The sequence below is a fragment of the Pteropus vampyrus genome, unplaced genomic scaffold (genome assembly GCF_000151845.1).
Source record: "Pteropus vampyrus isolate Shadow unplaced genomic scaffold, Pvam_2.0 Scaffold311, whole genome shotgun sequence".
Classification (NCBI taxonomy): Eukaryota; Metazoa; Chordata; class Mammalia; order Chiroptera; family Pteropodidae; genus Pteropus; species Pteropus vampyrus.
The window spans coordinates 1,496,176-1,524,007 of NW_011889092.1; the positions used below are offsets into that span (position 1 = coordinate 1,496,176).

Genomic DNA, 27,832 nt, shown 5'->3' on the forward strand with positions numbered 1-27,832 from the left:
TGCCAGATCTGTGGTGGCTGAGTGAGCATTTCTGCCTGGCCCCACCCTATCACCAGGCTCCCCAGTGGAATTTAGGGTTATCTGCTGTGTGCTCATGTGTGTATTCTTGAAGTAGTGACTCCATGTGAGGGCATGCCTGGACAGTTTGTGCAAGCTGCCGAGATAATAGTGTGTTTGTATTTACACATCTGCCCGGGTTCTAAGGGAGGTGATGTGTGATCCTAATATGTAAATGTGTCTGGGGATTTATGCCATTTCAGTGGTGGCTTACTGTGGTATGTGTGTAAGTTCACTGGGCCCCTGTGCCCATGTGTGTTGGTATATTGGAGTACAAGTCCATTTTTGAGTATCCATGCAATGGGCGGTGATTTAGTGTGTGTAGTATTTATGTAGCATCAGGTATGAGCCAATATGTGTATGTGTGTGTGCAGGTGATGCCAAGAGGACTCCATTGTAACATCAGCTCCATTAGGGCCAAGATCCTTATTGATTTTCTTTACTGCTGAATCTTCACCATTTGGTACAGTGCCAGGTGCCTTATAGGCACTGAGAAAGTGTGTTGTGTGAGTGAACAGATGAAGCCTGCATGAGCTTCTGTACTGCAGGTGCTGAGCACATGTGTTGCCTATGCTGATTCAGCAGCAGTGAGTGCCCTCAGTGCCCACAGGACACTGAACAATAGGGTTAAAGGGTGTCACCCCAGACGTCTTGGAAAGAGAAAGGCCTTCAGAGGAGGCAGGCAGAAATTGAGCAGAATAGGGTCCCTTCCTCCCTGCCCTAGCTGAGTCAGTACTCTCAGAACTAGGCTCACCATTCTGCCTGGCCTAGGAGGACTCTAGTTCACTCTCAAATGGTCTGTACCCCCACCCTTATTTAAGCCTGTGATAGGGAACTTGCTGACGAGTTCCAGAGATGCCACGAAATTTGCTTAGAGTCACATAGCCCAACAGAGGGAAGCTGATGTTCAGACCCTGCTCTTGGCCTGGGGCCCAGTCTACCTAGCTCCAAGCCTCGTATATGTGAACCTTCTGAACCTGCTTCCCTGAGAGTGGCAGACAGGTCATTTCTGATCCAGGGTTCCAGGGTCACTCCACAGAGCCTCTCCTGGACTGATCTGGGTCTGTTTTTTTCCTCTGGTGCTTGGATGCCTGGAGATACCTCATGATGATAGAGTATTTATCAAGAGGAGGCAGCTGTTAGCTGGAGTCACACTGCAAGGCTTCCTACCTGTGCCCTTGACTGCCCTGCAGCCCATCCAATCCCTGGTCGTCCTGGAGGCTGATCACTTGTTGCTAGGACAGAACTTGCTCCTTTCAAAGAGCTTCTTTTCCAGCCTCTCTGAGTTTCCTCTTTCTCAGCTAGGACCAGGGCTTCCTGGGCGTCCACTCTGTAAGTCCCTGCTAGAAGGCACGGGGGTGGCTTGTCCAGTTCCAGTTTGGGGTTGGGGGGACGGCCTAGGGGCGGAGAGGAAGTGTCTGCCCCAGGGGATTCTGGGTGACTTTTCTCTCTTTCTCAGTCACTGTTGTTTTCAGGAAGTATATGTTGGCCAGGGCTGCAGGGGGTGGGGGAGGTGGAGAGCAGGAAGCCAGGGGAGGCCAGAGCTGGATGCAGACACATACACATTCACTCACTCACTACTCCCTGACAGATCTGCGGTTATACATAGAGACACACACTCAGACAAGTGATCACAGACCCTCGGAGACACAATCGTAAGCACACAGCGCCACACCTGGACTCAGACACGGCCTCAGACACACCCAGGGATTAGGGGCCAGGCTGTCTGCGAGACCAGCCCAGGTTGGACACTGGCTGTCCGGGCAGACACAGCACACTTGAGTACACACTGGGCCTTCCTGGCCGGAGCTGTGGGAGTCCTCAGGCTCAGGACCCAGCAGGCATCTGAGGGTGAGCACTGGCTGTCTGCGGGCAGGGCTGGGCTGGGAAGTGGGGGCAGGATGGGGGCGGGGATGGGGTGGGAGGGAAGCTCCTCCTGAGGGCCTGGGAAGGCAGGAATCACTGTTTGTGGGTTTATCACCTCTGGGATGTGTTTTGTGGTACTTTCCTCCCTATTCCTTTTTTTACTCTCAGACTTTTCTCTTCTCTTTCACTTTCTCCACATTTTCTGTTTTTCCTTCTGCCCTTTTCTTTTCTCCTTTTCTTTCTTCCTTCCCCCTGCCTTGGGCTTTCCAGTTTCCATCTCCCGATAAGCTTGTCTTCTGGGTCCACTGAGAGCCCACAATGCCTGTTTGCTGGGTCATACAGACTCCTCCTCTGTAGGGTCTCTGCCCTTCAGGGACCTGGTACTGATCTCATCAGTTCTGGCTCCCCACACCCCACTGAAGATTCTCCCAGGAGACTTAGGCGGGCTTCTCTCAAGGTCAAGTTCAAGGGTACCATGTTTCTGAGCAGCTCCTACCTGAACCCCTTTGCCTTCCCCCTTAGTCCAGGATGATAGGAAGACTTTCCAAGGTCTGGCACTTAGATGGTCTGGTTTCTGTCTCTCCTCCCGCTGCTACCCTCTGGAGCCAGCACAGGATCAGGCCCAGGAAGCACATAGAGCTGCCATGGGAGACCCAGGCCTCTGCCTCCTCCTGCCCACAACAGCAGGGCTGGCCTGTAAGAAAGTTCTGTATAAGCCTGGTAGTAGACGTGCCATGAAGGAGCTAACAGGCTGTGTGAGCTTAGAGGAGGGAGCAATTGGGTGGACTTCTTGGAGGAGGAGGCATGTTTTAAGCACAATGGAGTTGGTGATCTGAGTCATTGGGGGAGTAAATGAAAAAAGGCCCCCAGCAGAATACCTGACACATAGTGAGTACTTAGCAAGCGGTAGCTCTTGTTCTAGGAAGAAGTGCTAAGAGATGGGTGAAGCCTTAGTTTTGAGAGTGGATGCCAGGTTAATCAGGCTCTGCTCTGTGGAGGGGTGAAGGAGTTGCTGACCTCCAGTGATCAGGAGGTGAATGGAGTCGTGATCATTCAATCATTCAGCACACTTGTTGAAGTTCCTCTCTGTGTTGGGTGATGCCATTACATGGAGAGAGATTGGCCTTCTGCACAGCGTATGCAGAAGCTGAAAGGCATGTTTCAGACATCACATCTAAGCAAGTGAAATGCCAGGAAGGGCTCTCTGTGCTGTGGCCTGGGCAGAAACAAACAGAACAAAACCATTCTAGTGGGGCTGACCTTTGGATCTCATGATGGAGAAGGAAGGACAGGGGCAGCTGTAGAGGAAGCAAGAAGCATAGGACTGAGGCCTGGGCATTGTTTAGCCAGGGCGCGAATGAGGAAGTAGGCAATTGGGAAGGTTTTCTAGTGGGTAGGGGAGATCAGATTAGGAGAGGGTTGTGTCCAGATCACTAGGCCTAACCCCACCTTTTGGTCCTGCTAGTGAGAATCTAGGAGCTGGGATTGGCCTGGGTCCCTCTAAGGCCTGTGTAACATGTTAGGGGGAAGGGCCTGATTCCAGGACAGGTGTAGGGTAGGCCTGGATCCTTGGTCCTATGTCAGTTCAGTGCAGCAAACATTGACAGACACAACTATACTGGGTAATCAGAAGTGTGGAGGCTAGAGGAGTCCCAAGGAGGTCCCATCCCAGCCTGGGACATGAGGGGAGGCACAAAGTAGAGCCTCTCTCTAGGGAGGGAACCCCTCTGAGGGGAAGGATATATGATTTGGACCTCTCGAAGGAGAAGTAGGATGTGTTCAGACAAGGAGGGGTATTCCAGGTGGATGTAACAGCATATGCAAAGGCCTAGAAGTATGCATTTATAGAATGCAGCTCAATCAAAGATGGCTGGAATGTGAGTAGAGGATGAGTTCAAGGTCAGCCTGCCCTTATGGTGAAGCCTAGTTCTTTTTGCCAGAGATTGATGTAGACAGAAAGATATGGAGGCAGAGTCAAGGGCCATCCTGGAGGAGGAGGCTATGAAGCAGGTTCCTAACCCAGCCTGTGGGGCCTGAACCTCCTTTAGCCATAGCCAGGGTGAGAAAGTTGTGCTGATGAATGTGGGAGTATATCTCCTTGCTGAGTGATCAGTAAGCTTGGAAGCAGATCGGAGAGGAGGCTCAAAGATGAAGTAACCTGCTTTGTGAGGTCACAAACGGATGAAGATTCAAGCCCAGGTCTGCCTGGCCCCAAATCTCTCTCTTAGCTAGAGTGACCACACATCTCGTTTTGCCTGGGACAGACCCTGTTTATACCAGTTGCCTGGACATGGTTATTAATAGTGCCTCATTTAACTCTCAGAAATGTTCTGGTTTATATGATTAATTGTATGGTCCCCCTACTCTTACCCATTGTGGCTGGGGACCCTCACATGTCCTGCAGCCCCTAAGTATAAGGTCGGCTGTGTGTATTTGCCCTAATCCAGTAAGATAATCCTTAAGCTGAAGGCCCAGGCTGGGGTGGATCAGCCCTTGCCAAGAGTGCTCGCTCTTACTGTGGGCATAATGGGGAGAGCTGATGGGTTCATATGTCACTTGGGTAGAGGGGAAAGGGGCTGAAGGAGCAGGGGAGCCAAGGGCGGGAGCAAGGGGAGCACAGCTCTGTGTGGGCATCTCAGGCTGCCTATAGGTCAGGCCCATTGAGCTGTGCTTCGAGGTACAGATGAGCTTTCCATGGGCTGAGATGATAGGGAGAGGGCAGTGAGAAGGAGGAAGAAGCCTTGAGCAAAGGTTTGGAGGTGGGGTTACTGAGCATGTGCTCAGGATTGGGCTGATCTTCTGGTGTAGTGGGTCAGAGTTCAATAGGAAATATCCCAGCTGGGCCTCAGCTTCCATTTGGAGTTGGGGCTGCTCTTAGGAGTGAATGGCCAGGACTCCAGCTGGGGTGTGGGTATTCTGTGGGCTCTGCCCGGTCCCCTGGGGTTTTCCTACATGCTGAGCCTTCCTGACACCACTTCTTCTTTCCTGGGCTTGGCCATGACTTAGCATGGCCCAGTCCCCTGTGGTAGGCAGGCACGGGTCAGCCAGGAGGCTTCTTGGAGGAGGTGGCTAGAATGAGGTCTGGAGGTCCATGAGGAGCCCTCTTATCCCCACATTCTTGGCACTTAGCCCTTTTCCTGTGAAGGCTCTGCTTGGGGAGGAGCCCTTTGCATCTGTTTCCTTCTGCCTTCTTGCCATGGTCACAGTGGCTACCAGAGCTGTAATCACATCCCTTCTTGGACCAAACATCAGCCCCAGAGCTGCCTAGATCCTGCGTTGGGGTGGAGTGTGAAGAGGCTGACCTCAGAGAAGCCCTCAGATCCTGGCTGTGGCCTCATTCACCACCAGTTGAGCTTGTAGGCTATGGTGCTGGATTACGTGTGTGCAAATTCCAGCTGTGGGATGAAGGGCAAATTTCTTCGTGTCTCTGTGCCTCAGTTTTCTCATCTGTAAAGTGAGGAGAACAGCAAGCCATGCCTTATAGAGCTTTTGTAGTGAGTAGATGGATGACTCCACGTAAAGCACTTAGAAGATGGCTGGGAATACATACACACATAATTAATAAGAATTAATTAATCCAGGTCTTCATTTACTAATTGCTGCTCAGTGCTGCGCACACCATAGTGAAGAAGGTAGTGTGGCACTTGCCTCAGGTTGCCCACATGCTGGAGAGGCCTCAGATAGGTACATCCCTCACAGATGATCAGGACAGTGATGAGGGAGGATTGAGGGCTAGAGGTAGGAAGGCTGAAGTTGCTTGGGCTCCAGGGATGCTCGGGCTCCACCACCTTCTCCTCCTCAGTGCTGGCCCTCAATCCTGCCAGAGGCTGGGGATCCAGGCCCACTCAGCCCTGCTCGGCTTGGAGGGGCGGAGCCTGTCCCCACTTTCTCTGGGCCAGCTTGGAGTTCTGCTCTCAGCTGATCATGCTGGGCCTCTAAGGGCCCCTTCTTCTTGGAATCTGGGAGACTGTGTGTAATAGATTGCTTTGCCTGTCAAGAGGTCTCCAAAGACATTGCACCTGGCCAGTTGGGGGCCAGTACCCCAGGTCATGCCCTTGGGCCTATGGGCACTCACTCAATCTTTTGGTCATCATTCACCCTGTCATTTGCTTTCCACCCAACCGTCATAGCCACCCTATTCACCTACCCATCCATCTATCCATTCATTCATCCACTCATTCTGTCCGTTCACCCATCCAGTCATCTGCCCACCCACCTTTTTCAACATGCTCTTGTTGCTGACTCAGCCAGGCCCTATACTGGGCTGTGAGAATAAAGAGTCAAGTCCAATGCTGCCCCTGCCCTAAAGAGAGTCAAGGTCAAGTCAGGGAGACAGCCTGGTGCAATGCCCACCAGGGAGTCTTCTTTGGTCCAGCTAAACATTCATGCCCTCTGGACTACCATAGGCTCACTTAACATCAGATTCCGTAAGAAGCATATAGGGAGGGAACAGCTGGCCACCAGGCAGTGGCAGGTCTTCTTCTGCTATGGGGTCTTTATAGTGGTCTTTGCCACTGTCTACACAGCTTTCCAAGATCTATTCTCTGTGGCCCTCCAGGGGACAGCTCAAGGGTAGGGGACTGAAACTCACAGCAGACAGTTGTGAGAGTCACCTTGTTTATAAAATTCTTGCCTGAAGGGGCCACTATGTCTTCTAAAAATCCCACAGATGTGTTTTCAGGTTTCTTCATGGAATGTGCCAAGCTACAAGCCATGACACTCAGGGAAACCCACAGTTCTGGCTTCTTCACCAAGTTGAGAGACCACTTACAGTTTCTCCCAGTCCAGGTGCAGTTCCTCACTCAGGCCATTTTTGCCTGAGTTGTCTAGGAACATAGCTGACATACCACCTCTAGCAGGTTTCTAGGAGAACAGAGTGAGGATACTATCACCAAAAGTCTGATTCTCACACAGAAAGCTAAAGAGTTTCATTCATTCTTTGCCTACGCATGGAGAAGAGACAATTAGAGTATAGGGTGATGTGGAAGTAACCATGTGTCCTAAGAAGCATGTAGACTGTGGAGTCAGGGGTTAGGTCCTGGCTTAGATGCTAGCACAGTACCTGGCACAAAAGAGGGAGATACTTAAATAATTTGTATTTGGAATAGTTTGTCTAAAGCTCATAACAGAAGGGATCATGTACATGGACACGGATATTCCTTGTACATGAAAGAGGAGTCAGGAAAAACTTTCAGAGAAGCAGACTTGAGTTTGTAATTAAAGGATAAGTAGATGTTCGTTAGCAGAGACCAGGGAAAAGGGTATTCCTGGAGGAGGCAACATCAGGAACAAAGGCCTGGCATCATGATCATGCCCCAGCCCTTTCTTGCTTTTACGATGGTCATATACTACTAGTCACTGCCAGGAACATTGGGCAATAGACCAGGCTGAAAATAACTGGTGGGAAAAGTTGCCCACCTACTCCTTGGCCCGCTGTTGGACCCTGGCAGAGACAGCAGGTGGGGCCAGGCCTCTGGAGCTCAGGCACCTTGTTCCAACTGGTGGTCCTTGTGCATCCTGTGTGCCGGCACATGATATGCCTTGTCTTGATTAATCTTCCTACCATCCTGTCAGGTCAGTGATATAGTCCCCACTGTACAAAAGAGGAAACTGGGGCTCAGAGAGGCTAGGCACTTGCCCCAGGACACAGAAGCTAAGACTAAGGCAAGGTTCAAACCTACGTCTCCGACGCCAAAGCCCTTTGGAAAACTGTCAGCCTGAGAACAGTGTGATCTGTGCTGAGACAGACTGACAGGAGCACTGTGGCTTTGGGAGCCCAGGGGTCCCTGAACCTGGCCTTGGAAAGTCAGGGAAGGGTTCCTGGGGGAGTAATAGCAGAGGTGAGGAGCTGATATGCAAGAGGAAGGTGGTGGGATCAGGTGAGTTTGAGAGGTCTGAGGACATCTGGGGGATGATAAATATGCACGTCTGGGACAAGAGAGAGGATGATCTTCAGCCAGAGATCCATGACTCAGGACCTCAGGACTTAATTTCTGAGGCTCTGATCTGCGCCCTTGGCCTCGATTCTCATTTTTTCCCCATCCATTCTCCAACAAACACCTTATCCTTACAAGCTCAGCTCAAGTCTCGCATCCTCCAGCATTCCCTGACTCCCTAGGCTAAGATGTAAGCCACCTCCACCCCGTTCTGGTCTTCATTCCTCTTCTAGATTGGAGACCCAGTAGGTACATGTGGCTAAAAGCTAGAGCTCTGAGAACAGGTTATCATGTCAGAGCAATGCAGCCAAAGAAGAGACCTGCTTCCTTAGGCTTTGGGGAGCTTATAGTGTTTGGGGTAGGGAAGTGAGGTGAGGAGGGCTGTGTGGAGGCGGGCTCCTGTCTGAGTTTGTGGGAGAATGAGTTTTGCTGCAGCTCAAGTGAGCTGGGGGCCCAATGGGTTTGAGTCCTGGCTCTGTTGCATGGTAACACTTGCTCAGTGACTCAGCAGCACTGAGGTAACCCCTTGTTGCCCAACTTTTGGTCTGTTCCCAGCCTTCCCTCCAAGGAAGAGGAGTTACTGTCACTACCACTGTCATCCTCTCCCCAACCAGAGCCTGAAGAGCCCCCAGCTACCTTCCCTGTGGGGCCTCCCTATCCCCTGTCTCCCAGTCCCCCAGAGATCCCCCCGAAGCCACTTCGCCTGCACCCAGAGTTCGGTGAGTGCTACAGCGAGGCCTGGGGCTCTGGGTGGGTGGCTTGTGATCTGGCCCTGGAGGAGTCTGCAAGGATGCAAGGTTTGCATTATGCTTTCTGTTGGGCCCTGCCACCAAGGCCCTGTGTGGGAATCACTCTTTTCATCCTCAAAATGGAGACAGCACCCACATATATGACCTACTGACTGTTCGGCGCAGGCACTTGGCAAACTTTCTGAGTTGCCCATGGTTTAAAGTCTGGGAGTATTTTCCATGCTCATGGATGGTTTGCCGCCCCTCGGATTGTCTACTTTTCTTGATTCTTGATTCATGTTGCTTTTTTTAGTCTTGTTTAGACAGTCCCTGCCCTAGACCCCCAAGCTTGCCACCTCTTCAGACCTCCTTGCGGTGGCCAGGAACCCCCTAGTGCCATCCTATGAGTTCCAAGGGTATAAATAGCACTTCCTGTCCCTTGTGTCTTTTTTTGGAAGCTAGACAAGGGTGGGAGTGCGAGGGTCTCTTTTGGGCTGGAGGTGGCCTTTGTGAAGCCAGGCCTAGATACCCAGGAGGGGAGGCCAGGCTCCTTGCTTCTGAGTCTTCCCTCACCCCTCTCTCTCCCCAGATGACTCTGACTACGATGAGGCCCCAGAAGAGGGGCGGGGAGCCCCAGCTGGCGTGATGACCAAGAAGGTGGGTCAGGTGGTGGTTTGGGTTTGGGCTGTCTGCCGTCAGTGGGGAGGGTGGGCTGCCCAGCTGCCTTTTAGACTCTGGTGATCATTAGAGAGAATGGGCGATCATTTCACAAGAGTTCTCTTCCCCCTTCATTGTCTTGCCATGCAGGGGTCAGGGGTCGGGCACAGGGTCCCAAATCCCAACGCTTGGCCAGGGTCTATAGCTCTGGTTTATGGCTCCAGCTACAGTCTTCAGCTACATCTGGATGGCTGTGTGTGGCCTCCTTTCCCTTGGTGTTTTGAGTATAGCTGTCTTGGAGTGTCTGGCCTGCTGTCTTTGTTTCACTTTCTGTGTTCCCATGTCACCCTCTCTCTGAGTGTCTTAACTCTCCATCCCTGAGACTTTCTGTTTTTGTCTCTGATCTGGGCTGGTGTGGCCCTGTCTCCCTTCGTCCTGTGCAGTCTGCCAGTGAGGGGAGGGGAGTGTGAGGAAACAGAAGTAAAAGTGCTGAGTCGTGTAGGTCTAGGATGAAGTGGACAATGGGGAGTGTGTCAGCCTCTGGGTGGGTGTTATCTGGGGCTTGAAGGGAAGCATGATGCTGAGTGGATCTTGGGGTGCAGGAGAAGCCCCCAGTGAGCCAAGTCCCACGTGCCGTGCGTGTGGCCAGTCTGCTGAGTGAGGAGGAAGAACTGTCGGACAACCAAGAGGATGAAGATGAGGATGACCATGCCTATGAGGGTGTCCCCAAGTGAGTGTCCACCTCTCTCTGGTGGTTCTCCTATCCAGCCCCGCTCCTTCTCCAAGCCCTGCCCATCCCCTATATCTCCTCAGTCCCCATCCCACCAGAGCCCCCATCCCAGTCCCACTCATTCCCTCTTCTCTTCCAGTGGTGGATGGCACACCACTAGCCTGAGCTCATCCTTGCCCAGCAGCCTCCTGATCCCCCAGCTCCAACCACACCCCATGGATGGACTGCCAGGGGGTCCCACCCCCATCACACCCGTCATCAAGGCTGGCTGGCTGGATAAGAACCCACCGCAGGGGTGAGTGAAACCTGTTAGGTCCTGCTGGTGCTCTGCATCTGGTGCCCAGTGCTCTAATATACTGGTATCATGGATCTGAAAACCAGAGGAGTCAAGGTTATTTGAGCAGGTCTCCCTCCATGCAGACTGTAACCGCTGATGATCCCCACAAAACCTGTTTTATTACCCTTAATATTGGGAAGTCCTACTCTGAGTCCAATTTCAACCACTCTTACTGTAGATAAAGTCCATCTTCTCAGTGACCATTTGGGACCTGGCTATTTTTAACTTTGTATGCGGTGGCCAGAGGGAGCTGGGGTAATCCTGAAGCCTCTCCCCTAATCTCCAATCCTTTGCTCTGTTGTCCCTCCACCTCTCTCCAGATCTTATATCTATCAGAAGCGATGGGTGAGACTGGATGCCAATTACCTGCGATACTTTGATAGTAACAAGGTAAGGCCTGTGCTGATCCTTGCTGTGACCTCTGCTCCAGCCTGGCCCTAGGTTGAACCTTCACACTGGACCCAGGCAGAATTCCTCCCCATGTGAGTCTTCACCAGATCTCCAGTCTGACTCCTTGAACCATGGACTTCCGGTCCATAGGCCAGCCATGAGCTGTGGTCAGGGTCAGTGACAGGGCTGTCCTTCACCACCTGTGAGAGATAGGGCTGCAGCCTTCATTTCAACTGAGGCCGAGGGAGTCAGGGAGGGGCTGGGCCTCTGGGTACCCCCCACAGTTCAGCTCTTCTCTCTTTCCCAGGATGCCTACTCTAAACGCTTTATCTCTGTGGCCTGTATCTCTCGTGTGGCTGCCATTGGGGACCAGAAGTTTGAAGTGATCACTAACAACCGGACCTTTGCCTTCCGGGCAGAGAGTGATGGTGGGGAGTGGGACAGGAAGAAGACTAGCAGTTTGGCTTGATAAGAGCAGGGAGGAGAACCAGGGCATATCTGCTTCCCCCACATCAAATCCAGAGAGAAGTTGACCTTTTGTGAGGTGGGGGAGGGGAAGAGGTACCCTCTGGCTGGTTCTGTGCTTAAGATACCTACTGGGTCCTCAGAACCAAATTTCATCTACAGGAGAAACAGGCTCAGATAGGTGAAGTGGCTAGTTCAAGGGGCATACCCGAGATTGGAGCCTGAGGTTGTCCAAGTCAGAGAACTCAGATAGTCAGAGATAGGTGGGCTGGTTTGGGCGGGCTTTCTTGTTCTATGGAGCGGGAGCGGGAGACTGCCAGGCTGAATTTAGGCTTACTCCTTCCCCTTGGCCCACAGTGGAGCGGAAGGAGTGGATGCAGGCCCTACAGCAGGCAGTGGCTGAGCAGCGTGCCCGTGCCCAGCTGTCTGGTGCTTCTCTGTTGGGTATTCGAGACTCAGAGCCACCTGACCGTGCTGGCAGCCTAGAGCTACGAGGCTTCAAGAATAAACTGTATGTGGCTGTAGTCGGGGACAAAGTGCAGCTTTACAAGAATCTGGAGGTGCGAAGTGGTCAGCCAGGCTACTAACCCCTCCCCTGCTCCATGCCCTCCCTGGTTCCTCAGTCTCTCCCTTGTCCACCTGGTCCCTCAACTCGACCCCATGCCCACCTGGTCCCTCAGCTCTGCCCCATGTTTACCTGGTCTCTTAGCCCTGCCTTTTTCCTTTTTTCCTTCCCCTGATGGAGCCTAGCCCTTTGCTGGCCCCTCTTCCTGCTCCTAGTTCTGACACCATCCCCTGCCTGACCCCTGTGCATTACCTTCTCATCATTCCCTACCTATTGCTACATGGTCTTTGAGCCTGGGTTTGTTTCTTGAATAGACCTTTTCCCAGATTCCTGAACTCTCCCTCATCTCCTTTCTAGTCATTTCTAGTCCCTAAAGTACCACCACCCCCTCCTCTCTGCCACTTCTCGGGCCTTGAGCCCCACCCCCCAGGCCTTGCCCTCACCCCTTCCCACCTGCCTGCCAGGAGTACCATTTGGGCATCGGAATCACCTTCATTGACATGAGTGTGGGCAACGTGAAGGAGGTGGACCGGCGCAGCTTCGATCTCACCACCCCCTACCGCCTCTTCAGGTGAGCCTCCATTGCTCACCTGCATCCTCACTCCCTCCCACTATTTTTGTCTTGCATATGCGGGAAGCTGCTAGGATGAATTTCTCCCTTCTCTTAGCCCTGCCTACCCCTGCTGGTCTTTTACCTTTACTTGCTAACATGCTCTGATCTCTTCCTTCTAAGAAATCAAACTTTCACCACACCTCCCTCTGGCCATCACTGTCCCCAACCCCTACTGCTCCCAGAGTTGCCCATATTGGCTTTGTGTACCACCTACTCATCCTGCCTGCCCTGCTTCCTTGAAAGTGTTCATCTGTCATCAATGCTTGGTTGAGATCAAAGGCTACTCTTTTCTCCTTGTCTGCTGGGGCTGGTCCTGGGTACTCCTCCCTGAGCCTCTAAGACTCTACTATTTTGGTTTCCTCTGACCTTATCCATCCCTCAGTGACCTGACTGTCCGCTGTCCTCTCCCTGGGCAGGCTCGCTTTCTCCCAGGCCTTTTGCTGCCACCTCTGAAGCACTGTGTCGTACTTGGGTTCAAATCTTGTGTGTTAGCTCAGCTGCCATGGCAATACCACAGACTGGGGGAGTGCTTAAAAAAACAGAAGTTTATTTTCTCATAGTTCTGGAGGCTGGAAGTTCAAGGTCAAGGTACTCTCAGGGTTGGTCTCTCTTCCTGGTTTGTTGATGGCCACCTAGTCACTGTGTCCTCACACAGCCTTTCCTCTGTGCCCACCTGAAGACAGAGCTGTCTGGTGTCCCTTCCAGGCTTTTAGATTAGAGCCTCACTCTTATGACATTATTTAACCTTAATTACCTTCCTAAAAGCCCCGTCTCACATTGAGGTTAGGGCTTCAACCTATGAATTTTAGGAGAACACAGTTCACTCTGTAATGTCCTGGACCTACCACTGGGTCTTTGTGTGACGTGGGCAAATCACTTGACCGCTCTGTGCCTCAGTTTCCACCTCTGTGAGTAGGATCCTGGCAGTCTTTATAAAACTGTTATTCGACGTGGTGTGCAGTAACTGCCTAGTTGATGCTAGCCTCAGCACCCCACCCCCTCATCATCACCGCCTTTGATCTTAGCTCAGATCTGTCTCCAGCAGGGTTTTTCTCCTCAGCTCTAGACTGTGTCTCTAATAGTTCTGTGGATATCTCCTCCCTTTAACTTCCTCCTCAACTCACTGTTCTTCCTGGGCTTCCTCAGGGGTCACCCTGTCTCTCCTACTCACTCCTGTGTAAACCCATCACCACCCCTCTCTTGCCTCCATTGCTCTCTCACCTCCATCTGATCCCTCCCGTCTACTCCTCATCATCTTGCCCTAGGCCCATGGGCCCTCTGGTCCCACATCTGCCTCCTCACCCTTTGGCTGGCTGCCTGTGACCACCAGAGGGGCTTTTTTTTTTTTTCCTTTTTATAGAAAACCAAGGTTTTATTTGTTCATTTCTTACATTTGAGATAATCTTTAATGACAAACTTGGCATGAAACTCTTTGCCATCATCCTTAACTACTACACAACTGCAACTAACCACTTTCCAGAGGTTTCTTTCTCTGTCAGTTTTACAGGGGGCCTGCCCATTCACCAGATTTCTTGCTGTAATCAACCTTAATTAGGTTGATTAGGTGTGCAGCTCAAGAACTTCCACTAACCTGACATCCATAGGCTCATATAGTTGGATGCAGATATACAGTGACAGGCTTAGTGCTTGGCTAAGGCCTTGGCAGCTTCGTGGATGAGGGAGGTCTTCAGCACCTCTGGTGAAGGTGTAATAGATGATAACATCTATTACATATGTAGTAGCAATGCCTTCCTTAGCCGTGGTGGGCTATGGCTAGAGCCAAATCTCAACTGCATACACGCAACTTGGGGGTGACAGGGAAAGAAAGAGCCAGAGGGAAGGACATCTCTGACCGCCCCCCGCCTCCCCCCCATTGCTTCTCCATTGTCACTGTGTGCACTTTGACTTCCTCTGCCTGGCACAGGCTTGTCCCTGTTCGTCTTCCAGCTTCCTCTCTGCCAGTCTACCCATCCTGCTTGCAGGTCCTGGAATGTCCCATGTGCATGTGCCATCCTGCCTCTTTGCACATGCTGTTCTCTCTCTCTGGAATGCCCTTTCACCTCTTTACCTGGCTAAGCCCTTGTAGTATGTCAAGTCTTACTTAGTCAGGGATCATTTCTTCTTAGCAGCCTTTTCTACTACCTGGGTGGGCGGAGCCCTCTCTGGGCTCCCCCAGCTCTCAGGTGTCATTGTGTTTGTCCACACTCCCCTTCCCCACAGACCCTGTATTCCTCCCTCTCTGACTATAAACTCTCAACGCCTTGTTCCCCCCACTTCATGCTGTGCCCCTTCATGTGGCCCCCCAAACCCCTCTGAGCCCTTTCTCACCAGCCTCCCTCCTCCCACTTTTGTGTCCCCAGCTTCTTAGCCGAATCGGAGCTAGAGAAGGAGCAGTGGCTAGAGGCCATGCAGGGAGCCATTGCTGAGGCCCTGTCTACCTCGGAGGTGGCTGAGCGCATCTGGGCTGTGGCCCCCAACAGATTCTGTGCTGACTGCGGGGCTGCCCAGCCTGACTGGGCCTCCATCAACCTCTGCGTTGTCATCTGCAAGCGCTGTGCAGGTGTGTGAGGGGGTGGGGCACTGGGCTGAGTCCCATGACAAGGCTGGTGTGTTGGGACCATAGGTGGTTTGTGTAGCCAGAGGGGCTAGCCTGAAGACAGTCAGAGATCATTGTTTGTGAAGGTGCATCTGTGTGCCAAGCCTTTCCCACTGGGATTAACCTGCATCCTTACATTGCAAGGCAAGGATTCAACTTTCACGTCATGGGTGGGGACACTGAAGCACAGAGAGGGAAAATGGCTCATTCATGGCAAGTAAGTGAGTCTGGATTTGATCCCAAGCTTCTAGGGGTCCAGTGCCCATGTCTCATCAGAAGAATGGGAGGAGGCCAGGCAGGAGCAGCTGACAGGGACCAGACTGGGCAGGGCTTTGCATGCAGAGGGAGGAGCTAGCATTTCATCCAGAGTGGGGTAGGAGGCTGCAGTGAGAAGGACGTGGTCAGGTTTGTGCAATAGACTCTGGCTAGTTGATGAAAGCCAAGTTAGAAGGGTGACACTGGAGACTAGCGAGGAGGCTACTGCTGGAGCCACAAGAGAGAGGAGGAGGAGGCCTGGTCTGGGGAAGTGATGAGAGCATTTGAGAGATGTTTAGGATCTATGGTGTAAAAGTCCCAATGACAGATCAGATGAAGAGTATAAGAGCTCAAAATTCATTCTATTCCACCAGCACTTATTGAGGGTCTGTGATGTGCCAGACATTGTGCCAGGTTCTGGGGATTTAGCCCCCTTGGGAGCTGACAATGCCCAGGCGGCCTCTTTGGGTGGCTGGAGATGGGGTTCCCAGGGGAGAAACAGTTTGGGGAAGTTGCTGAGCTCAGTGAAAAACCTCAAAGTCTATGTATGGGATGTCTAGGGCAGATGTCCAGGAAGCCTTGCACTATGAGGTCTGGGTGCAGGAAAGCGACGACTCGATTGGAGACCAGATTAGGAAGGCATCAGCTTGTTGAGGGTGAGGGCGACTGGAATGGACAAGATGCAGAAGGTGAGGCCGAAGCCAGAGCCAGGCAATGCCAGGCACTCCTAGTGCCCCCAGCCCTCCTCCCTGCTGCAGGGGTCCTTCTTGGGCCCTGTAGCTGAGCAAGGTTGCATTCTATCCAGCTCTGACTCCCCACCCCTTTCATTCCACAAATATTTATTAAGCACTCACTATGTACCAGGCTTTGTCTGAGCTCTGAGGCTAGACCCTAAAACAGACAATCAAGATTCCTGGGCTCAGGCAGCTTACATTCTAGTAGGGAGGGGCAGAAAATACATATACAAACCAATAGAAGTTATCGGGTAAGAACAAGTGCTAGGCAGAGAATGTGTTTGTGGTAAGCCCTCTCAGGAGGTGATTGTGTCAGCTGAGATTTGAATGTCAGAAGGAGGCCAGCCCTGGGAAGATGAAGGAAGAGAACATAGGCAGAAAGAACTGAGAATAAAGGCCCTGAGGCAAGAATAAGCATGGAGGATTAGAAGAGGGTGGAGAGTGTAGCTGAGTGGGATGGAAGAGAGGCATAAGGTGAGGTTGGAGAAGCAGGTAGGGAATTTAGATCTAATTCTGGGGAGCCATGGGAGGGTCTGATGGCAGGGATTTGAAGCGAGGGAATTTGCATTTTAAAGAGATCACTCTGGCTGGACTGTGTGTTGAGTGGTCCACAGGGAGTCAAGCCTGGCTATAGGGAGCCGGCTGAGGGGCTGCTGCAGGAGCCCAGGGTATGATTGCGGGGCCCAGTCCTGTGGTGCAGGGAGCAGTGGTGTGCCACTGGATTCTGGAGCTGTATAGGGGCGGAGCTGCAGGCCTCGCCTCTAGGTCCTGTGGCGGCTTCTCACTGGCTAATTCTAGGTGAGTACTGGGGGGGTAGGGTGAGAAGGTGAGTGCTTATGTGAAGGAGAGGGCCCAGATGACCTGAGCTGGCCCTCTGTCTGCAGGGGAGCACCGTGGCATGGGTGCTGGCGTCTCCAAGGTGCGGAGCCTGAAGATGGACAAGAAGGTGTGGACGGAAACACTCATTGAGGTGGGGCGACCTCTGCTTGTCATCTGTATTTGGGGTCTAGCTGCTGCCTGCATCTCCCAACTCCGTCTGACCAACCCAGCACCCTAGAGCTAGATGAGACCTTTGAGATCATCTGGTAGATGTGGATTTTGGAAAAGCCGATTTTTGGCAAAGTCAGGAAACTACCCAGTAAGCTAAAATGTTTTTACAGTCTTAAAGCATTGTTATAAAAAAAAGAAATACACACACACACACACACACACACACATAAAAATATATATACATATGTAAAACTTATGTATGTATATACACATATAAAATATATATATATACACACATACATATGCATATATATTTACAACAGAGACCTTGTGTCTTGCAAAACCTAAAATATTTACTTAATTTCATCTGTACTCAGATGCACCAGTGGGTATGAGTATATTCGATACCTTCAGGGACACACATATATGTACATCTTTGCCTCTGTACTTGGAGTTTCTAGCTACTGATGTGTGGTAGTTGCAGGAAGAACCTGCAACAGGAGGCTGGACTCAGGGGCTGACCACACAGGGCCTTACTGATTGCCCCAACCAAGCTGCAGACTCCAGAGCAATTTGAGTGTCACATCTCAGAGTTAGGGTTAGAATCCCCAGTTTACAGATGAGGACATTGAGGACCAGGGAGAGAAAATGACTTGCCCAGAGTCACAGAGTAAGTCAGTGGTGACAGGGACTGTTTCCACTTTGTTCTCTGCTATGACCCCAGTACCCTACACAGGACTTGACAAAAGAGGCAAGGTGGGGCGCCCAGGAAATGACAGTGGAACAAATAATCAGCAGAATGAAAGAATGAATAAACTAGTCCCCCGAATGCTACACCCCTGCACTTCCCCAGGATTTGCCTTCACTCCTCTTCCCCTGCAGGAGCCCAGGTGATGTTTGCTGGGCTCAGTCCTGTAGTGCCAGGAGTAAGAGTATGTGGCTGGATTTTGGAGGTGTGCAGGGTGGAACTGCAGGCTCAGCCCCTGTGGAATACCCTAGAGAAATGTCAGGGACAGGAAATGTTTCCAAAATCCTTGCACACCCAATTGACTGACAAGTTTGCCCTTTCCCGACCCCGCCCCCCACGCCCCCAGCTGCGATAGCTTCAGGAATGCAGAGTTCCAGATGTGGGACTGTGTGGGGAAATAGCAAAACCCCCAACCAGGAGCCAGGCCTGGGGCATCCACCTGACAGACTGTCTTCTACTTGTCCTGTCACTGAGCTGAGAAACTGGGCTCAGGCCCAGGCTGGTGGGAGAGTATCCAAGGCCACCAACAAGTAGTATACCCCTCTAGTTTCCCCAATGGGAAAGTAGACAGGTGGCCTGGCTCTCCCAGCCCCTCACTTAATAACCTCGAAATCAAGATTTTGCAGGGCACAAGGCCCCTGGTCATAGGCTGCCCCTCTAACCTCTTACCCACACCCGCAGCTCTTCTTACAGCTAGGCAATGGTGCCGGGAACCGCTTCTGGGCAGCCAGTGTGCCCCCCAGTGAAGCCCTGCAGCCCAGCAGCAGCCCTGGCACCCGGCGGCGCCACCTGGAGGCCAAATACCTCGAGGGCAAGTACCGCCGCTACCACCCGCTCTTTGGCAACCAGGAAGAACTGGACAAGGTCAGGTCACTGGGTCTTTGGGGCCCCTTGAGAGTGCCCCCATTTCCTTATACTGTCAGGACCCTTGAGACCACCCGTTTTCTTCTGTCCCCACATTCCTCACCATCCTCACTCATCCTGGTGATGAGCTGGCATATGGGTCAGCTGAGGCCCAGAGGGTATAGGGGCCCTGCCTAAGCCACAGGGAGAGGGGGAAAAGCAAAGAGGAGCTAAGCCTAACCTTTGGGCCAAGGCCACGCACTCAGCATCTGTCTGCCTCCCTCCCCTGCTAATTCCTCTGTCTCCTGCACCCTGTCCTGCTCCTTCTGAATCCTGCCAAAAGGAGTGAAGTTGATGAGGATGCTATTTCCTGTCAGGCTCATAAAAAACAGCTGGTTGCTCTGACCCACCCCCATCCACACCCTACTCAAGATTGAGGCCCAGTATGGGCCCCAAGCCCTGACAGGCTGGGAGCCAAGCCCTGGGCCCCTGTCTGGCTCTGCCGGAGTGGGAAGTAGCCTGCTCCAAGGCAGGGGGATGCCACTTGTGACCTCTGGTCGTCCTTTAGTCCCTCCTCCAAGCAGCCCCACCCAGGCAAGCTCAGTCCAGCTAAAAGCCCAGTGGGAGGCAGGCCTCCACCTCCCAGGAACCCAGGCGTCCAGCCCCCAGCCCAGCCCAGTCTAGCCTGCTGGCCAGAAGGGGCGGCAACTCCCATTGGTCAGGAGGGCTGGGCAGGCAGTGAGGAATTCAAATGTGGGAGGAATTAGCTACAAGCACCCCCCTCTGTCCTTCCACAAGGCAGAGGGAGCTTGAGATCCTCTAGAGAACAGGCTTGGCAGCTGATAGGGTCCTGGGGGCTGGCTACCAGCAGGGGTGAGACCTGGGCTCCTGGGACCCCTGGCCTTTGCTGGGTAGCCCCTGCCTGTCTTCCCTCCCCTCATATCTTTGGCTTTTCTCTTCTTCCTCCTCTCCTCTCTCTTTCTTTCTCTCTCATCTCTCTTTAAACCTGAAAATTGGCCCCCAGACCTAGATGCCTCCTTCCTCTTCTTCCTTCTCTCCTCCACCCTGCTTTTTCCACTGGCCCCTCATTCCGGCTTGGACTGACCCTGCCCCACCTCTTCTCTCATCTGCCCAGGCCCTGTGTGCCGCAGTCACCACCACAGACCTGGCTGAGACCCAGGCGCTCCTGGGCTGTGGCGCTGGGGTCAACTGCTTCTCAGGGGACCCTGAGGCCCCCACACCTCTAGCTCTTGCCGAGCAGGCAGGGCAGGCACTGCAGATGGAATTCCTTCGGAACAACCGGACCACGGGTGAGTGACTAGTTTTATTGTCCACCTGGAGGGATGGGGCCTCCCTGCTTCTGGGGTCTGGCCCTTTGGAAAGGATGCTGGGTGGGAGTCTGGCAAGGCTGTATATCACCCTGTGAGGTTTGATTACATACCGCTTAGGCTGTAATTGTAGCTCCTTAAAGGCCCTGGTGCAGCAGTGTGTGTGGTTTTAGGTGTGTTTGAGTTTGCATGTCAGTGTCTATTTGCACATCTGGCTTCCCCTTTCATATGTATGTCCCTTGGTGTCTCTGTCTCAGCATCTCTGTGTATTTGTGGGTCTCTCCCTGACCTATAATGTGGGCTCAGTGTGGCATCTGTGTGCCAGTGTCTGTGCATCTCTGAGCTGCTGTGAATCTGTTTCCTTGCATCTGGGGGTATTAAGGGCTTTGGGGTTTGTGTGTGTGCAGAGTGTGTCTGTGTTGCTGTTGTGGGGTGTGTTGCATTTCTTTGTGTGCGGGTAACCCACCACAGCAGCCCTGTTCACTGCTTTATCTGGGTGGGGCTCTGTCATAGACTGAGGTTAGATCCTATTTGGCTCCCACTTTCAGGGTCGGGGGGGGCGGTGGGGGTGAGCACTGCTGATTATGGCCCAGGACTGGCCTCTGGGGCCATATCCCAGGACTGAGGGTGGAGCTCCGAGGCTGGGGCTCTGGGCTCAGGGCCATGGGTGGGTGGGGCGTGCTGGGCTGGAGAGAGCCCAGGTGTCCAGGGAGGCACGGAAGACCACCCAGCTGGCTTGGGCTTTGGGACTGCTAGGAACGGGGCTGAAGCCAGGCTGCTTCCTTTGGCTTTGCATCATCTGGTATAAACCTTCCTCTGGGGATTGTTAGCGAGTTTGCCCACAGCCCCCCTCATTCTAGTGTTCTGGCTCTGTGTCTCAACAGGGAGAATGGGGTAGGCTGGGATGAGGAGTTAGAGAGGCTTCCTGGAAGGGGAGGTACGAGAGCCAGGCCTTGAGAGCAGGGTGGATTGACACACATAGGGAGAGGTAGAGAATGGCTGGGATATAACCCTGGATGTAGCAGTGAGAGCCTGAGGGTGCTAGTCAGGGGAGCCAGGACTGGTGACTTAAATGCAAGCTTGGATGCCTAACCCAGGTGAGGGAGAGGGGAGGCACTGTTGGATGACAAGCATGACTAGCCATTCATCCCCTGCTTCCAAAAAGAGGTATCTCGGCTGGATTTGATGAAGCCCCTGGAAAAGCACTACTCAATTGTCCTGCCAACTGTGAGCCACAGCGGCTTCCTCTATAAGACCGCTTCCGCCAGCAAGCCACTGCAGGACCGCCGTGCCCGGGAAGGTAGGTGCCCAGGAAGGTAGCATTCTGTCATGGTGGCAGGGCCAGAGAAGCCAGGGCTGGCCAGGCTGGTGGACCCACAAGGGTGCCATGTGCACTGGGGCAGAGTTACTCTGGAGGGCTTTCTGGATGTGGTCTCTGTTACACAGTAGTACATAATAAATGGGCTGATCAGGATGGGAGTGGGGCACAGCACTGCAGAGCACGTCACTGCCAGTTTCCTTTAGACTAAAGAAGCCTTTATTGAGTAGCTATTGGGTGTGGGCCCTGTGCTGGACATCTGGTATTTGGAGCAGGTAGATGCTAGGAAATTTGAGGACTAAGCTTGAAGTTCCATTCTTCTTTCATCTCAGCCTTCCACTTGCTCCCCAATTATCAATAAATCCATAGTTCTTACCAAATCCCACAAGGACCTCCACATCACCACCCCACCTCATTACCTCTTTGACCCATCTCCTCTCACTCACTCTACTCCAGCCTTACTGGCCTCATTGCTGTTTCTCACACATGCATATTCATTCCCATCAGGGCCTTTGTACTCGCTGTGCCCTCTGCCCAAAATGCATTTCCCTAATTTGCATGGTCAGTCTCTCACTTCAGTCAGGTCTCCCTTTAAATGTCGCTCCTTGAAGACTCCATCCCCGACCATGTTATCCAAAATAGCATGCACTATTTACCCTACTTTCATACCATTTATCTGACATTATTTATAGGTCTGTCTATTGATTCTCTGTGCTCCACTGAAATATAAGCTATTCTTAGCTACCACTGTAGCCCCTAGAGCCTAGAACAGTGCCTAGCACACAGTGGGTACTTGGCAAATGTCTGCAGGATGAAGAGTCACTGAAGCAGGGCTGGCTCTCCTGGAGGGAGCCCAGCCTAGGTGGCAGGCTCTGGGACACACTACCCTCAGAGGGCAATGTCATGTCCTTGTAGATAGGACAAGAAACAGTGTCTGCTGTGAGAATATTGCTCACCGCATCCTTCAGCACCTCTGGATGAAGCCCTCCAACTCCCAGAGAGAGTTTTTTGGAACTTTGTGGATCTCCTCACTGCCACTGGGGCACCATCCCAGTCTACCTCCCTTTGCCTGATAATGTCATTTATGTAACTGCCTGAGTCATCCTTTTTGCCCTGGGTGCCAGGAAGCCCTGAGCCAGTGTGAAGCTCAGTGCTATGAATTACACAAGTCTGCATGGCTTTGACCTTTTATTCTTTCTCTTACCTTTTCTTGCCCAGATTCCTATTTCTGTTCCTTTATAAAATCTTGTCAGTCTCCTCAGAGTCATAGGAGGAGGCAGAGTATAGATTATTAGGTACTGCTGGCAAAGGAGCGTGGGGCACAGGAGGGAGAGCGGGGCACATGAGAGGCTTCCTATGGCATTTGGGCCCTGAAGGATGGAGGGGAGGGAACAAGATGAGTAAAAGCAGAGAGGTGGGGTATATACCCAGGAGTGGTCAGAGGGGGGCCTGAAGAGGTGGGAAGGCGCAGACCCAGCAGAGTCTTGAATGCTAGGCTGAGGGGCATTGACTTTGTCTCAAAGACAGGGGTGGGGAGGGTGATGGAAGAGTTTTGAGCAGAGGAAGGACAGGGTCTGGTTTTGCTATAGTACTTCTGAATCTTGGAAAAAGCAAGAACAAAGAAGAGGCTGCTGCAGTGGTCTGGGGAGAGGCATGGGCTGGGCTGGGGTGGTGGGGCTATAGGGAGGAGGGTGGAATTGGGGAAAACTTTTGAGTTAGAATGAAGAGGACATGGGTCAGGTGGGAGTGGGGGCTCAGGGAGGATGCAGAGGTGGTGTTCAGGTGAGGGTGGGTGGCTCCCTCATGGTTCTCCTGCCCAACTTCTCCCCAGAGTTCAGCCGACGCTGGTGTGTCCTTAGTGACGGGGTCTTGAGCTACTATGAGAATGAGCGGGCAGTGACCCCCAACGGGGAGATTCGGGCCAGCGAGATTGTGTGCCTGGCAGTGCCCCTTCCTGACACCCACGGGTGAGCACCCCTGGGTAGAATCACAGACTGTTATTGCTGTAAGGTCCAACTCTCCATCCCCATTGGGAAGACAGGGAAACAGGCCCAGAGAGGGGCAGGGCCTCCCCAGGGTCACATAGCCAGCTGGGGCTGTATAGGGGCTGAACCAGTCTCCTGAGGCCCCAGCCTAGGGATTTCCCACTAATTCTTAGGGGGCTAGGTGAAGGGCACTCATATGGGGACAGTTGGGAGTGGGGTTCAGAGAACAACAGTGATGGAGGGGCTGGGGCTTGAGGGGGTGGGCCTGAATCCTGGCCTATGTATCTACAGCTTTGAGCACACCTTTGAGGTGTACACGGAGGGAGAGCGACTATACCTGTTTGGGCTGGAGAGTGCGGAGCTGGCTCATGAGTGGGTCAAGTGCATTGCTAAGGTAGGACTGGGTTAGCAGGCAGAAGTGGAGGGAGTCCTACAGGATGTGTGGTAGGACCTTTTGGCAGATCTCATGTCCCAGTTCTCCCAGAATAGAGGGTAGCTGACACAGGACAGGCTCTCAGGCCAAGAGCCTAACATAATTTGCAGCCCTGTGTGGGGAGATCCAGGAAATCTTTCTCAAATGTGTGGAAGAAGGCCTATAGACCTTGCACTCCATAGGTGCTCAATACATGTTTAATAATGAATTACAGAGCCATCTTAGGATAGACAGTGCTGCCTCCAGGGGGAGTGAGCTCCTTGTTCTGGAGTAAGGAGGTAGGTAGCCTGCAGAGGAGAGCTCTGCCCTGGGGATTAGAGCCGGGTACCCTCTGGGGTCCCCTGTGCTGTGAGGGCCTATTACTCTTTTATCATTCACTTGTTCATTGATAAATCCTCTGTGGGGCTCCTGATTGTTGGTCCTCAGAGCCCTGGAGACCCAGATGAATCAGTCTTGGTCTTGGCTCTTCTTTATCCTCCATGTTGGTGGGGGAGACAGATCGGGTACAGAGAGCAACTGTATAATCAGTGCTACAACAGAGGGCAAGAATGTTTTGGCGCCATGGGGCACAGAGAAGGGACATCCTTCTCTGGTGGCTGAGAAGGTTTTCCAGAGAAGGGCACATCTCAGCTGGTGTGAAATGGGGCATGGTACTTGAGTTCATTCACTGCTGGGTTCTGCCCTGGGGAAGAGAGAGGAGGCAGCTGGGGGTACGCAGAGGGCAGTACCCACAAGCCAAGGACAGGGGTGTCCAGACAGGTAGTGGTGTTGGCTGATGCGGTCTCCCGCCTCCCCTACCAGGCATTTGTGCCTCCCCTGGCTGAGGAACTGCTGGCCCGGGATTTTGATCGCCTTGGGCGCCTACCCTACAAAGCTGGCCTGAGCCTACAGCGGGCCCAGGAGGGCTGGTTCTCCCTCACTGGTTCTGAGCTCCGTGCCATCTTCCCAGAGGGGGCCTGCGAGGAGCCATTGCATCTGCGGAAACTGCAAGAGCTTTGTGCGTGGACCCAGACCTGGTTCCCCAACCTCCAGGGCACCCTATCCTGGACTCCCAGTCCCCCAGCCCCTCCCTGGAAGTCTGGATGCTATCCTGGCCTGGCCAAAAGTAGCCAGCCTGCCCTCTGAACATTCTCTCCTGCCCTTGGGGTGCATCTCAACGACCCCATGTGTTGGGTGGGTCCCAGGGATGTGTGTACCCAGAGAGGCTCAGGAAGGAACAGGTTGGGGACTATGAACAAGGCCTGGGCCTCACTTCAGCCCCTCCACAGCCGTCCAAGGAGACAACGAGAACCAGGTGCTGGTGCTGGTGGAGCGAAGGAGGTGAGCCCTGGCCTGAGGGGTTCTGAAAAGCCTATGGCAGTCTGACATGACTGTAGGAGGGGTGGGACAGGGGAGGGCCCCCAAGTTAACTGACCTGTCTCCTGCCCAGGACGCTGTATATCCAGGGAGAGCGGCGGCTGGACTTTGCGGGCTGGCTGGGGGCCATCCAGAAAGCAGCGGCAAGCTCAGGGGACACGCTATCAGAGCAGCAGCTGGGTGACTCGGACATCCCAGTGATTGTGTACCGCTGTGTGGACTACATCACGCAGTGCGGTGAGCCCTACCCCCGTGGTACAGTCCCCGTCCTGTCCCGAGAGGCCTTTGCCTCCTGCTCCAGAGGCCAAGCCTCCCTTTCTCAAGATCCCTCTGAAAGTGGCTGCAAGACCCTACCCCATGACCCATGCCTTCAGCTCTTCAGTTTTGTCCCACTCCCAGATTGGCCCCACCCCCAGCTCAGTCCCACTCTTCTCCAGGCCTGACTTCAGAGGGCATCTACCGCAAGTGTGGGCAGACATCAAAGACACAGCGGCTGCTAGAGAGCCTGAGGCAGGATGCTCGCTCTGTGCGCCTCAAGGAGGGTGAGCAGCATGTGGACGACGTTTCCTCGGCGCTCAAACGCTTCCTGCGAGACCTGCCAGACGGGCTCTTCACTCAAGCCCAGCGCCTTGCCTGGCTAGAGGCCTCAGGTGGGCCCTGCAGCCAGTGCCCAGCCTGAGGTCCAAGCCATCCAAGCTAGTGCTGCTGACTTGTCCACTCCTATCTCAGGATTCCAATCCTCCCCATTATATACTTGGGCTAGGCATGCCCCAGTGAACAGTCTCCAGTCGCCCTCCCTCCTCTATTTCTCATTTTCATTATCACTCTATACACAGCCAGTCTCCTGAGTGCCTTGCAGGTTTGACTTGGTGCGGGGCAGGGAGTACTGTTCCCTAGGATGCGAAGGGAGGCAGTTATGGAGGTCGAGGGATATTCTGACTTGATCTGTCTTCCCTTACCCAGAGATTGAGGATGAGGAAGAAAAGGTCTCCAGGTATCGAGAGCTCCTGGCACATCTGCCCCCAGTCAACCGGGCCACGGTGAAGGCCCTTATCAGCCACCTGTACTGGTAAGAAGTGATACTATTTCGAGGCTCTGGGAGGATGGGGTAGAGAAGGTTCTTCTACTCCTAGCCCTGCTGACTGCCCTCCACTGGGAACCCGGTAGGCCTGAGAACTGAATGTTGACTTTGATGTGTCCTAATCTTGGACGATTTGTCTCACAACTTACTTCCTGCAGGTGGAGAATAGAGGAGGTTTCAGCTAAAGACTGGGAGACCTTGGCCAGGTCTCCCAGCTTTCCAGCTACTCTTCCCCAGGACCCAAGACATGGCCAGACTGTCCCCACTTCCCTTTAACTAAGACTTTTACTGGCCTCACTCCAGGGTCCAGTCGTGGACCTGTCAAGAATCAAGAAGATGGGGAAATTCTGGCCACATTCCTTATTCAAAGCTTTCGTCCTCCTCTGTTCAGCGTCCAGTGCTTCTCAGACACGAACCAGATGAACACGCACAACCTGGCCATTGTGTTTGGGCCTACGCTCTTCCAGACAGATGGACAGGACTATAAGGCTGGCCATGTGGTGGAAGACCTCATCAGCCACTATGTGGTGGTGTTTAGTGTGCGTTCCTAGCCAGTGGGTGGTGGAGGGCAGGGCTGAGCCTCTTAGGCGGCAGTAATCATCTGTTCCTTCCCAGGTGGACGAAGAGGAGCTGAGGAAGCAGCGGGAGGAGATCACTGCCATTGTAAAGATGCGTGTGGCTGGCACTGCCAGTGGGACCCAGGTGAAGAACAGGGTCTGGGGTAGGGGGCTCAGGCCAGCCCCTACACCTACCCGCCAGGCCTCCAGCTGTGCCCTATCTCCTTAACAGCATGCTGGTGACTTCATCTGCACCGTATATCTGGAAGAGAAGAAGGCAGAGGCTGAGCAGCATATCAAGGTGGGGGTCAGGGACCTAGAAGCCAAAGGGCTAGAAGAGTCAGGCTGGGCCCAGCTCAGGCTCAGATGGCTGCAGGAGCGGGGCTTTCATCCCAAAGGAAGCCTTGGTTCGAGACCTGCATCTGGCTGGTGCTAGGCCTGTCTCCTCCCTGCTTCACCACCAAGCTCATCAGGACCACTCAGAAACATCTCCTTGCGTCCCAGGACTTAGCCCTCTGGATCACACAGCAAGTTTATGGCACAAGCAGGAGCAGGGGATGGGGTAGGTTGATCTCTCCTCCTTAATCATCACAGATCCCAGCGTCTATGACAGCTGAAGAGCTCACCCTAGAGATCCTGGATCGCAGGAATGTGGGCATCAGGGAGAAAGACTATTGGACCTGCTTTGAAGTCAATGAGAGGGAGGAGATAGGTGAGTGACCACCGAGTTTGGTGCAGAGTATGGTGCCAGTTTGTTCTTGTCTGGGCTGTAGCTCAGTGTGTCCCCTAAGTGTGGGGACAGTGGTGGTGAAGGGATTTTTGGTTGACACATATTGCTGTGACATTGTGATCTCAGTAATGGTAGTAACAGTGTACTAGTGGGGATTGAAGTTGTGATGTGGCTGACAGGAGGGATAGTGAAGGAGGTAGATGGTATCAGCTATGATGATGCTTTCTCGGGTGTCAGTGAAAATGGTGTTGCTTGCAAGAGTGATGATACTGAATCTGATAATGGGATTGTGGGTTACCTTCTTTGTGGTGAAAGGGGTAGTGGGTGGTGAAGACCATGCAAGAAGGGTGGGGTAGAGTGATGGTGGTGGTGGAGATTTGGGTAAGGATGATTGCGATGGTGTTGTGAAGCGGCCATGGTGGTGAAGGGGGTGATAAAGGCATTTTAGCGCAAAGGATGGTCTTGATGGCAGTGGAGGACGAGGATATCTCTATTTATTCTCCCGTTATTTGTTGAGTGCCAGGCACTGGGTTG

At 53.1% G+C, this 27,832-nt stretch overlaps 1 protein-coding gene across 9 annotated transcripts in view; it reads left to right on the forward strand.

The window, feature by feature from the left end:
- ARAP1 (ArfGAP with RhoGAP domain, ankyrin repeat and PH domain 1) overlaps positions 1-27,832 on the forward strand; it is a 61,759-nt gene that overhangs the window by 24,816 nt on the left and 9,111 nt on the right. For 5 of the 9 annotated variants that reach the window (XM_011377408.2, XM_023521647.1, XM_023521648.1 and 2 more), the window contains 24 exons: positions 8,415-8,578; positions 9,177-9,244; positions 9,847-9,974; positions 10,114-10,269; positions 10,632-10,701; positions 11,009-11,129; positions 11,524-11,726; positions 12,196-12,302; positions 14,705-14,904; positions 16,814-16,899; positions 18,349-18,531; positions 19,646-19,820; positions 21,004-21,138; positions 22,988-23,123; positions 23,433-23,535; positions 24,376-24,571; positions 24,843-24,894; positions 25,004-25,167; positions 25,368-25,580; positions 25,894-25,999; positions 26,403-26,550; positions 26,627-26,713; positions 26,801-26,869; positions 27,163-27,280. In XM_011377408.2, coding sequence (XP_011375710.1) covers positions 8,415-8,578; positions 9,177-9,244; positions 9,847-9,974; positions 10,114-10,269; positions 10,632-10,701; positions 11,009-11,129; positions 11,524-11,726; positions 12,196-12,302; positions 14,705-14,904; positions 16,814-16,899; positions 18,349-18,531; positions 19,646-19,820; positions 21,004-21,138; positions 22,988-23,123; positions 23,433-23,535; positions 24,376-24,571; positions 24,843-24,894; positions 25,004-25,167; positions 25,368-25,580; positions 25,894-25,999; positions 26,403-26,550; positions 26,627-26,713; positions 26,801-26,869; positions 27,163-27,280 — 3,188 coding nt within the window. Of the gene's footprint in view, positions 1-1,301; positions 1,390-1,524; positions 1,909-8,414; positions 8,579-9,176; positions 9,245-9,846; positions 9,975-10,113; positions 10,270-10,631; positions 10,702-11,008; positions 11,130-11,523; positions 11,727-12,195; positions 12,303-14,704; positions 14,905-16,813; positions 16,900-18,348; positions 18,532-19,645; positions 19,821-21,003; positions 21,139-22,987; positions 23,124-23,432; positions 23,536-24,375; positions 24,572-24,842; positions 24,895-25,003; positions 25,168-25,367; positions 25,581-25,893; positions 26,000-26,402; positions 26,551-26,626; positions 26,714-26,800; positions 26,870-27,162; positions 27,281-27,832 lie in introns of those variants that run through there. The other 4 variants (XM_023521653.1, XM_023521652.1, XM_023521650.1 and 1 more) reach the window with 4 other exon arrangements.